The 12,190-nt window shown below is 33.1% G+C and overlaps 1 protein-coding gene and 1 long non-coding RNA gene across 2 annotated transcripts; both read right to left on the bottom strand.

The window, feature by feature from the left end:
• Positions 1 to 2,473: 2,473 nt before the first annotated feature.
• Positions 2,474 to 4,289, bottom strand: LOC112022760 (F-box protein At2g02240). The gene is made up of 3 exons (XM_024055387.2): positions 3,898 to 4,289; positions 3,145 to 3,266; positions 2,474 to 3,058 (listed from the first exon to the last, which is right to left on the bottom strand). Exons 1-3 carry the CDS (start codon positions 4,204 to 4,206, stop codon positions 2,614 to 2,616), a joined length of 876 nt encoding a protein of 291 aa, XP_023911155.1. The 5' UTR covers positions 4,207 to 4,289; the 3' UTR covers positions 2,474 to 2,613.
• A 6,954-nt stretch (positions 4,290 to 11,243) lies between these two features.
• On the bottom strand, positions 11,244 to 11,922 carry LOC136068218 (uncharacterized). The gene is made up of 2 exons (XR_010629626.1): positions 11,644 to 11,922; positions 11,244 to 11,455 (listed from the first exon to the last, which is right to left on the bottom strand). It is a non-coding gene; the product is annotated as an uncharacterized LOC136068218 (long non-coding RNA).
• Positions 11,923 to 12,190: the final 268 nt, after the last annotated feature.

Consider the following 12,190-nt stretch of genomic DNA (forward strand, 5'->3'; position numbering starts at 1 on the left):
TTTGAATAAAAAAAAAAAAAAGAAAAAAAAAAAAAAAAAAAAAAAAAAAAACGTATGTTATTTTACTTTTATGCCCATATAAATGTGAAAGATGAATAAAAATTATGGACAAATATGTAATTTAATGTTATTTATGTGGGCTCCATTAAAAAAAAAAAAAAATTATCTCCCTTCAAATCCACCCAAATTGGGCGAATTGCAAAACTATGGGCCTAGAGGAAATAGTTTTTACCCTTTTCTTTTCTTCCATGGTAACCAAATAGAAGAATCACTATATTTCTTCTCATTTCTCTTCTCTTCCTTTCTCCTCCAGCCTTCCAAACACACTGTACATGTTTACAATTAAAAAGGACAAATTTGTAAAATAAAAGCTCACAATTTAATTTAAACAGATGGTAAAAACTATTGTTTGCAATCACATACCAAAATAGGCTTGAAGTGACTCAACTTTATGTAGGCATGTGTGGAGTGTGGACATGATGATTAAAAAATATAGTCATTAGAGTTTGGCTAATATCAGTCAGGACCAATACTTTTCAAAAATGACTAACTTGGTCCCTAATTACTCTAATTTTGTGAGAGGGGGGAGAAAAATAAATAACGATTTAATGACCAAGTTGGACTTAGGGACCAAGTTAATTAGTTTTGAAATGTCTTGACATGACTGGCATTGACTTAAATCTCAAGGCGTTGGCGTATTTTACCCGATAAAAAATAAGATTAAAAAAAACTATATAAATTGACTAGAGTCATTAACCCTTTTTATTTATTTATTGAATTATTTGCGTGAGTTATTATTCTTGTATTAGAAAATTAAAGTTGCCATTTTTTTTTTCAATACACATGCTTTGATTTGTTTCATCTGTGTTCTCTTGAGTATTTACAACAAGTGGCATTGAATTTGGCTTTCTCAAAAGGTCAACAACATTTCGGGTAGCTTCTTAAACCTTGAAAAATTCTGTTCCTTTCAACTTTCATGTTTCAGAAGAAAGATTTTATTGAACAAACAAAATAATTTCTAGAGAACTGGTTAGCATCCTCCGAGATTAGAAACAGAACAGGGGGAGGCAACTGCCCAAATTAAAAGAGTCAATAGAATTGTTCTTTTCTCTGTTTAATTGCGTATTTTTCTTTGGCTTCAGTTGATGCTTGATGAAATTAAGCACTTTTTTGTTCTCATCACCTCAGAATGGACGTGGAGGACTTCAACGTTGTGTTTGGTATTTATTTATTTATTTTTCCTGGACATTTAAAAATGAGTCTGGTTAGCCGGTGCGAGTAAACTATTTAACTACCCCCCTCCTGATCTTCTCAAAAATTCTCTGAGTATTGGCAGTAAACTATTAATAAATACAGTAAAAGGTTGTTTGCCCCTCCTGACAGACAAACAACTTTTTACTAGTTATATATGTATTAGTTAACTTGTGCTTGTGTTTCAAAGAAAAATCCAAATTTCAGACGTATCTTCTGGCTTCCTCAATTTCAGATCTCCTGATCAAACAAAATCCCAACCCAAACTTCGAAACTCCAACACAGATCAATAAAAATTCCCACGAGCATACCAAACACAAACCCAGGTAAACGAAAATTCACGAGTAAACACTAAACACCAACCTAGTTTTTAATAAAATTAGAAGGTGTAATTTGTAATTAAGGTCCGTTTAGTATATGTGTTTAAAACTTAAAAATTATTTTTTAAAAATATTTGTAAAAATTCATGTAGGTGAAAAAATATATAAAAATACGTAAAATATTATTTAAAAATTAAAATAATTTTTTAAAAACACAAACCAAACACTCCCTTGTCCTCAGACAATCCATTTCTAACTCTAACACGATCAGGTCAAACCCAAACCCATTCAAACCATCTCATTTGCCAGGCCTGCTCCTGAAATAATAATAATAATAAGTAATAATGGGTCGGCTAGTCCCATGACTTGATTTTGCTTTATTTGTGTTCACGGATGTTCTCTCCAGAATGGACCTCTTTTTGGCTTTTCAAAGCTGCATACTTCACTACCCTCCTCGTCATTTCATTAAGGGTAAAAATATGGTATTAGAGCATTAGCATTAGGAAATGCTAATGCCAAATTTAAGGAAAATTTAAAATTTTAAGCCCTAAAATCATCTGCATTGGAAAATGTTAAACAGCAGTATTACAAATTTTTTTGCAATACTGCTATAGTGCAATTCTAAACATAGAATCGCACTGTAGCAAGTATTGTAAAAAAATAATAATATTTTATTTGAAAGAAAGCTGAAAATGAAAGAGAGGAGAGAGATAGGAAAGAAGATATAATTTTGAGATATATTATTTTATTATGTAAATATATTATTTTAATGAGTAAAAGAAGAAAATAGAAGTTTAGGATGTAGAAGTGTTGTAAAATAAAATTGTATAATAATAAAGTAACTTTTTAAAATTGTAAAATAGAGTATCATTGAAATTTTTCAATACTAATGCTCCTACAGGTAAATTTCTAATGTTCAAAATTTTGTCAATAAAGCAAAATATTGACACAATATAAGTTTGATAGTACATCAATGCCACTTAATGATGATAAAACACAAATTTCATTAGTGCTACCTAGTGATGATAAAGGACAAATTTTATTAACCCTTTGTTGGCCTGATCTCGATCCCTTCAACAATGAGGCCACTCTTCCACTGACGAGATTCTCCCTCCAAAAGTCTAATCTGCAGTTCATAATCTTTTCCTTCCTCGTTGAAATACTCACCCAACTTGATCTCTAACCATCCATCTTTTCTCTGACTTGGATGCGAAGTGTGCTGCTGCTGCTGTGGCGGTACAATCTGGTCTTGCTGGTTTGGCTCCACGGCAGGCTGACCCAAAAAAACAGTTTGCTTACAAACTTCGCCTCCTTCAGTAGTTCCAACTGAAACCGTGGGAGGAAGGTGATCAAATCCATAGGCTTCCTCCGTTAACTTGTACACAAGGTAAGCAGCATAGTTTGTTTTCGGAGATAGCATGGAAGTACTCATCGTGCCACAGATATCAAGCCAACACACGTCTAAAAGTTCAGCTGCCTCTGGGAACCTGTTTGATTTTTGCATGCACATAATTAAAAACTGAATGAAAAGCCTAAAATAAAAAAAGAAGTACTAAAATAGAGTAGGACAGACCTGGATTCTTCAGGTAGAGAAATCCATCTCCAATACTGAGGAGAGCCACTCCATATAATGCACAGCTCCCTTGCAGCAAGAAGGTAACATTTCTTACCACTCGATTTGTCCAAGAAAAAGCTCTGCTAGAAAGAAAGAAGATCAGTACCTGGTTCTACTCAGCATGCTGCTGCTTTCACTGGCCACAAGCATACATACAACCAAATCGTTAACAATTTGAACACAGAGATAGAAGCTCCTTCTGTGTGTGTGTTTATTCTGTTTTTCTATTCGCAGATGGCGCTATAACTAAATTCATGCATGATCATATAACTAATTAAAACCAAAAAGCAATTTCAAGAGTCCTTAGTGAAACCAATCCACCCAATGTTGCTGCTTCCATGTAAATCAGAGCTACCAGGTTATTATTTTCAAAGCTGTTAGCCATACGAAGATTAACAACTGAATTTCAGGGGGCTAGCATAGATACAATAAGTATGTGAAGCAGAGCCTCACAAAAAGTAGGATAATGATATAGAAAGCTCAAAAGCTAACACACTAAAAAATTTGTCGTAGTTTTAGCTTTACCCTTATGATTTGATAAAGAACTAACCATATCATATGTTCAATGTTAGTGTGTGGTTTTGACGGGTGATCACACCATAATAAGGTTATAACTCTTGGTATTGATATGTGTCTGTTCATACAGGTTGTGTCTATTCTCATGACAGTTTATAACATAGTACTTAATTATGAAGGGATCGATAGTAGCACCTTTTTAGAGTCGTCAATTAGGATGGGGTTATCGGAGAGACTGAGGTAGATCTGTTTCTTAGAAGTCAAATTCAAGGAATCCGATGATGATGATCGAGCAACGATGGCTTGATAATCGGACGGCAAGAACTTCTCCCAGACAGCGTTGGACTCTGCAGCCGCACGGAATTTATGAGAAACCGCACAAGCTCTGCAAGCATCCTTAGGACTCGTCAATGAAACTATGTCCGATATGCATCCCTCCGCTAATTCTGATAGCTCTGCAACCAAGGGTGAACTATTTCTTTCTCCACTCTCTTTTTCCATCATATTCTTCTCTCCTGTCTCTCTCTCTCTCTCTCTCTCTCTCTCAAACTCCCTTTTTCTTTTCTTTCTCTGGCTTTAATAATTGGTTATTGCTTAATGGTTAAGTTTTTGTTCTTTTTTTTCCAGGTACTAGTCGTTGACCAATGCTACCCATAGTTTTTTATTTTTTATATAACAAATTTTGTAAAAAGCATACACGTTAAAAAAATATATAAATAATTTTAAAAAATAATATTAATTCTTATATAGAGGTCCTGTACTTATCCTGATTTCAAATAAGCTGAAAATCATATTTTCGTACTTATATTTTTATGTGATTCACACTTTGGTCTCTAACTTTTATTTTTACTGCTTTTAATTCCTATCCTGAAAAATGCATCTCGTTTTTGTCTTTGTCGTTAAATCAGAGACGGAAAATGCACACGTGACAAACGGAGTACATTATTAGCACACTAAAAGTTGACGTGACCATTAAAATAATAATAATAATAAATGTTATTTGGCATTAAAAAATGCTACATCAGCTACATTTTCACGCGATCAACACTTTGGTCTCTAACTTTTATTTTCACTGCTTTTAATCCCTATCCTGAAAAATGCGTCTCGTTTTTGTCTCTGCCGTTATATCAAAGACGAAAAATGCACACGTGACAAACGGAGTACACTGTTAGCACACTAAAAGTTGACGTGACCATTAAAATAATAATAATAAATGTTATTTGGCATTAAAAAATGCCACATCAGCATCTAAATTTAAAAAAAAAATTATTAATTTTAACTAAATAAAAAAATTAAAAACAGAATTAAAAACTAAAAATCACATAAATTGAGATGTAAGTGTGTCTTAAACAAGAATAATAAAAACACAAACTCAAATTTAAGAACACAAACCCAAAAAAAAAAAAAAAAAAACCAAACCCTGATATTCGGATCTCTACCAACCAAACCCCAGTGACACCATATATAAATAAATACTACACCACATACATCTCTCCCACCACTTCACTTCATATAATAATAATTCTATAATCACCAAATTCATACATTTCTTTAAACTTCGCCGCCACCGGAAAATGGCCACGTTAGCATCGCAAACTCTCTGAACAACTCCATTTCTCAAAACGCTGTCGTTGTCGCTGTCTTCCAGATAGTCACTCAGCTCGGCTTTCTCCGTAGCTCTCCTTCCTAGCCGGCGATTCTCGAAGCCCATGGTGGTGATTGTTAAAGCTTCTGGTTCTTTGGATGCGAAGCCAACGATTTTGGTGGCGGAGAAGCTCGGTGAGGCTAGGTTGAAGCTTCTTAAAGAGTTTGCTAACGTGGATTGCTCTTACAATCTCTGTCCCGAAGATCTTTGCACCAAGATCTCGCTCTGTGATTAAAACCTAGATCTTTCATCTTCTTAGTTCAGTCTCTTGATGTCTAGTTCGTTCTCTTTCTAACTCATCATCTTTGTCTCTCTCTTTAACCCATGGCCAATCAGTAGTGATTAGGTGGTCTATCGGTCCAAATCTGAAAGAGAGAAGCATAGAGGATCCGGGTTTTCGTTGGGGTTTGTTGAGGATCTGTGGTTTGATGATGTAATTTATGGATTTTGGGTTTATGATTGGGTTTTCTCTAGGGTTTGTTGATGATCTATGGTCTGATTGGTGCTATGTTGTTTTGTTGTTAATGTTAGATGATTTAGATGGTTTGTCGTTGATTTGGCTGAGTTTTGATTTACGATTTTTTTTTATTTTTAATTTCTAGGTTTGTGATCTTGGATTTGAGTTTATGTTCTTGTTGTTCTTGTTTAAGACACACTTAGATCTCAATTCATATGATTTTTGGTTTTTAATTCTGTTTTTAATATTTTTTTAGTTAAAATTATTAAATTAATTTTTTTAATTTAGATGCTGACATGACATTTTTTAATGCCAAATAACACTTTTTATTATTATTTTAATAGTCACGTCAGCTTTTAGTGTGCCAACAGTGCACTTTGTTTGTCACATGTGTATTTTCCGTCTCTGATGTAACAATGGGACAAAAAAAGACACGTTTTTCAAAATAGGGACTAAAAGCTGTAAAAACAAAAGTTAGGGACCAAAGTGGAATCGCGTGAAAATGTAGAGGCGAAAATGTGGTTTTTGCCTTCAAATAATCCATGATTTTTTTACCCCTTGTTAATATAACTTGTGTATGTCAAAATGTAAAAGATTATTAAGTGTACTTGAGTAGCATGGTTGCAATGCGAAGTAGTCTTTTTACTCAATATAACGCAAAATAGTCAATACCATTCTGGAGGCCATTATAGTTTTGCTACAAAAGGAAATAAATTGGTATTCATGTATGCTGCTGGTATGTCATTTTGTTTTTTAGATAAATATCTAATTAATTTATTATTGTCAATTTTTTCTTCATTTGAGCATTGGACTTATTTCTGTTTTTCAAATTAGATATATAATTAGTAATATAATAAAATTTACTTTTATTTTTTCTTATGCTATGGATATATAATTTTGATCATTATTGGTTCCATAATAGTTGGGTTTGTTTAGTACAACACTATGCTACAAGCAAAGAAAGTTGGCTCTTTTCACCGATCATCTTCTTTTGTTCAGAATCATCATGCTCAATCACATAATATATATAGAACATATAAATAAATGAAAGATCTCAAATCCAAATCCAAATCCAAATCAATCTCAATTCCTTTGTATTTAAAATTATCAAATTTTGATCAAATTGTATTATTATATATTTAAAAACTGGAAGCAAGATAGAAAATTTTTAGAGAGAAAATACCTTCCATGGCTTTAAATACAAAGCAAAACTTACAAATTTTAGGAAGAGAGAGATTAAAGAAGAAACTATATGCTTTGATTGAATTTTTCTGGAACATCCCTTACTTCCTTTGGTTTCACACACGTGTGCTTGCGTGCACACACACACACATGTTTATATATATATATATATATATAGAGAGAGAGAGAGAGAGAGAGAGAGAGAGAGAGAGAGAGAGAGAGAGAGAGAGAGAGAGAGTTATATATATATATATAGAGAGAGAGAGAGAGAGAGAGAGAGAGAGAGAGAGGAAAAAATCCCAAATTTAAACTTTGTCCTTCATAAATTTATGAATTTTCACTATAAATAGATTGTTTACATTATCAATACTATAAATGATAATATAATATCATATGGACCTCTTTACAAATGAACAAAATCAAATCTTAAGTCTATATAAGTATCTTTTTAGTATCTCAATGTAATAATAAATATTGTTAAGCTTTGTCTTGAGTCGAAGTCAACCTGTTCATAAGTAGCTTGGTTCATTTACAGTTAGATTCCAATGAGTTAATCAACAACTCATCCAATGCACAATCTAGAAACTTTGAGGAAGTAAATGTGGGTTGGCCACAATCCTTTGCATCAAGCTTCTCATAAATTACAATTGTCTTGCTAAGGTAAAAACATACTAATATCATTTTGTCATCTACTATTCACAACTTGTTACTTAGACAATTGAGAAATATTTCGTAATGCATTGTTACTAATCTAATGCATTGTTTTTACCATTGTACTACTAGATTTGGGACTAATGGATAGTTCTATCAATTAACAGAAAAGCATAATTATCTAGTCCAATATCTTTAACAAACAACTTATTTTATGAACAAGTTAGAATATTTGAGGGAGTATATGCGGTTGTACCATTATATGATTGTTGATTCACTCTCCTATTTACTATTTTACTATATAGTACTGCTAGATTTTTAGAAAATTGGACTAATGGTTTCAACAATCAACATAACAGCTTGTCAAGAACTGTGTAGCTTGTAGCTCATGGGGATTCCTGATTTCACACACAGAAATGAACTTTGATTTAAATCCCATCTTTGCTGATTGGAAAAAAAGAAAAAGAAAAAACAACAACAACAACAACACAGAAGAGCACTAATATCTAATTTACAGTTTGTCCAAGGGTTTTGAGGCTCAATTATAGCTCCAAAGATCAAAATCAAGAACAATGGAAAAGATTGGCTTAATTAGCTTGTAGTTTAGATGTTCAAAATTTTGTCCATAAAGCAGAATATTAAAGGTCCGTTTGGATACAACTTATTTTTGCTGAAAACTGAAAACACTATAGCAAAATAATTTTTAAATGTGTTAATAGTGCCGTGGGACCAATTTTTAATGAAAAAGTTGCTAAAAAGTGGAGTTTGTAGGTCCCGTGAACAACTGCGGCTGGGAAAAAAGAAAGAGAGGAGAAAACGCGTAAGTGCTAAACGCAGACGCCAATAAGTTGGACCCAAACAGGCAATTTAATTGCTTACTGCTTAATGGTTAAGTTTTTGTACTCTCAATGGTCATAGGTAGGTTTGACTTTTTCTTTTTTCTTTTTTTTTTCTTCAAACAGGTAGTTTTGATTTTAAATGTTCTGGGGCCCTTCGGATTTATTAAGAAATGTTCTAAAATTTATTTCAAGTGTAGTAATTATTTACTTTTGAAAGTTCAATATGGGTATGAAACACCCTTGAACGTTTAGACCCCAAATTATAAAATTATCAATTCAATATTTATATCAAACAATTAATGTGCGGAACATGATAACAAGCTTATAACAGAATTGATAAAAAATCTAAGTCAAATATAAACACATCCACAACAGTAAATATAAGGCAAAGATAAAGGAAAGGAAGATGCAAACACACGGACAACACACGATGTGTTATCAAAGAGGAAACCGAAGTCCTCCGCGTAAAACCTCTCCGCCGCCCTCCAAGCGGTGATAAAATCCACTAAAGAATATAGTTGGGATACATCAGGGACGGACCCAGAAGGGGGGCAAAGGGGGCCCGGGACCCCCCTGGGCCCAAAAAAAAAAATTTTACCAGCTAAAATTTTCTTTTAAAAAAAAAAAATAGTTTGGGCCCCCCCTTAATTTTTAGCTGGGCCCCCCTCCCAAAATTATAAACCCCTGCATTCCGGCCAGCCCATGACCCATGTAAAAAAAAAAAAAAAAAAAAAAAAAACAACAGACAAACAAACTCAGCCGTCCTAAACCAACTCAAACAGAGAAGCAAAAAAACGAAAGAAAAAAAAAGAACAAAAAAGAAAAGGAAGGAAATGAAACTTGAGAGCCCATCAGTTTCCGGCCAGCCCATGGCCCATGAAAAAAAAAAAAAAAAAAAACAAAGCAAAACAAACTCAGTAAGACCAAAACCAACCCAAACAGAGAACTGGAGAAGCAAAAAAACGAAAGAAAAAATAGAACAAAAAAGAAAGGAAAGGAAAGTGAGAGCGAGAGAAAGAGTGAGAGACCCACCGTCCCACCCCGATCCCCTGACGCGCCGCCGCCGCCGACGCCACACCGTGTCGCTGTGGCCTGTGAGTCTTTGACGATTGCGAGAGCGAGACGCGAGAGCGAGACGCAGACCATCTCGATCTGTGACGCTGTGTCGCTGTGAGTCGCCATGTCGCTGTGAGTCGCCCGAGATGCCGTGTTGCTGTGAGTCTGTGACGATTGCAGCCGTCGCCGGTTGCTCAAGACCCACTTGCCGCCGCGCTGCCGTTCACAAGTATTTAAGCCTTCAAAACTTAAGAAATATAAAATGTTTGTTTGTGTTTTTGCTGAGAATCTGAACTGAACTGTGCATGTTTGTGTTTTTGCTGATGAACTGAACTGATGTGGCTGCGGCTGCTACCTGTGGTGTTTTTTTTTTTTTTTTTGGCTTTTTGGCTTTTTGGCTGTGACTCTGTCTCTGTGTAACTGTGTTTGTGATTCTTTATATAGATAAAAGAGATAGAGAGAGAGAGAGTAGAGTTTGTAGTTGTAGGAATTAATGTTTTCTTTGTTGACCGGTGGTTGGGCATAATAGAGACAGCCAGACAAGTGGGGTTGGGGGTTGGGCAACGGACAAAACAAAGGGTAAAGTTAAAGACAACTTTACCTTTTTTTTTTTTTTTTTTTTTTTTTTTTCTGTAAGGCCAATTAGTGTCTGGGTTAGTGGGTCAGTGTTAGAAAGAGGGAGACACAGACAACACAAAGACAACACAAATACATAAATAAAGGTAGACAAACACAAAAACATAAATAAAGGTAGACTAAAGACAAAAAGAAAAAAACAAATCATATATTATAGAAAATTTTCACACAAATTTTAAAACAACATTTTATTGGTTTTCATATAGATTCACCATTAATATCACTTTTTCATTTACCAATAATAATTCACCACATTAGTAGTTTGTAAAATAGTTTGTCTCTCTAACATTATTCTAAATTCGGTACACAATAATATATTAGCTATAACCTAAAATGACACAACCCTCTGCCAAAATTTATTTCCATTTAGTATAAAAAAAACTAAACTTTTTCTATTCTATATATTCAGTTTTAAAATATCTCACATCAAATTATTTATTTTATACTACATTTTTTTAAATATCAATTTTCATTGATTATTAAAATTGTTTATCTTTCTTCACACACAACAATCTTCATCTATTTTATTCCTTCATCCTCGGAATACGAAAAAAAAAAAAACTAAATGCAAAATAAATAGTCACTACAAAAAACTGGTCCTATAGTGGCGTTTGTGAAACGCCACTATAGGTACTAAAAATGCCACTATAGGCCCATTTTGGCTATAGTGGCGTTTGCTATAGTGGCGTTTACAAACGCCACTATTGTACCGCCATTATAGACCTATAATGGCGTTTTACAAAAACGCCACTATAGGACTACCCTATAGTGGCGTTTGCAAACGCCACTATAGGACCACCTGCAAACGCCACTATAGACCAATTTTTATTTTTTTATTTTTTTAAAAAATTAGTCTATAGTGGCGTTTACAAACGCCACTATAAGTATAAAGTGACGGAACAATAGTGGCGTTCTTGAAACGCCACTATAGCCAAACCACCACCAAAAAAAAATTTTGATTACCAAAAAATTAATTTTTGGTAATCAAAAGAATTTTTTTTACGTGAAAAAGTTTTTTTTTTTAATTGAATTAAGATTGTAATTAAATTAATATTACAGTTTTAATTAAATTAAATGAAACAAAATACGTTCAGCAAATTACAAATCCAAATCTAAAAAAATACAAATTCAAAAAAATACAAAATACAAACACTATAGTCCAGCAAATTCAAAATGAAACACAAACCCACCAAAAAAAATTCAAAGTTAAACAAAATATGCTCACATCCAAAAAAAAAAAAAAAAATAGCAACTCCACCCCAACACATTCAGCCACCATAGACCAACCTGCAAAAAGAAATCATCAAATAGATTTCAAAATTTTCACTACTTTTTTGGTTTTATTAACAAAGATATTATCACACTTGAGATCTCTATACCTATCAATAATAAAAAGCCAAAGAATTCTAAAAAATTAATCAAGGAAAAGACCAAAACAATCATTAAAATTTAAAAAAAAAAAAAAAAATACTTACTTGCAGCACCATCTTCAAATCCAAAACCCACTAACATTAACACTACCACAAATAAAATAGGGGAAATAAAATCAAATGGAGAGGAAGAGAAAAGAATAAATCTAGGTGTGTAGTGAAAGAATAGTGAGAAAAAGAATTGAGAAAAAGAGTGGAGAAGCTAGCTAGACGTTGAGAAAAAGAATTGATAAGGTGAGAGGGAGTAAGGGAGAAAAAGAAGCCTGAAGAAGTTTGAAGAAGTTGAGATAAGGGAGAAAAGAAAGAAAGAAAGGGAAAAAAAAAAAAAAAAAAGGAAGTCTGAACAAGTTGGCTAAACGTAGAGAATATGAATTGATAAGGTGAGTGGGGGTAGGTGGGGTTAGGTGAGGTGGGTTTTGAATTTTGAATTTTAAATTTTTTTTGTTTAGTTCTTTTATATATATATATATATATATAAATGATGTGTACATAATATTTTCACAATATTTTTACAATAAATTTTAAATAATAGGTGTTTACTAGTTGTTATTATTGGAAAAAAAAGTAATCTTAGTGTTAAGTTCAAATTTGA

This window comes from Quercus suber, unplaced genomic scaffold (genome assembly GCF_002906115.3).
Source record: "Quercus suber isolate HL8 unplaced genomic scaffold, Cork oak 2.0 scaffold_105, whole genome shotgun sequence".
In the NCBI taxonomy this organism is placed as follows: Eukaryota; Viridiplantae; Streptophyta; class Magnoliopsida; order Fagales; family Fagaceae; genus Quercus; species Quercus suber.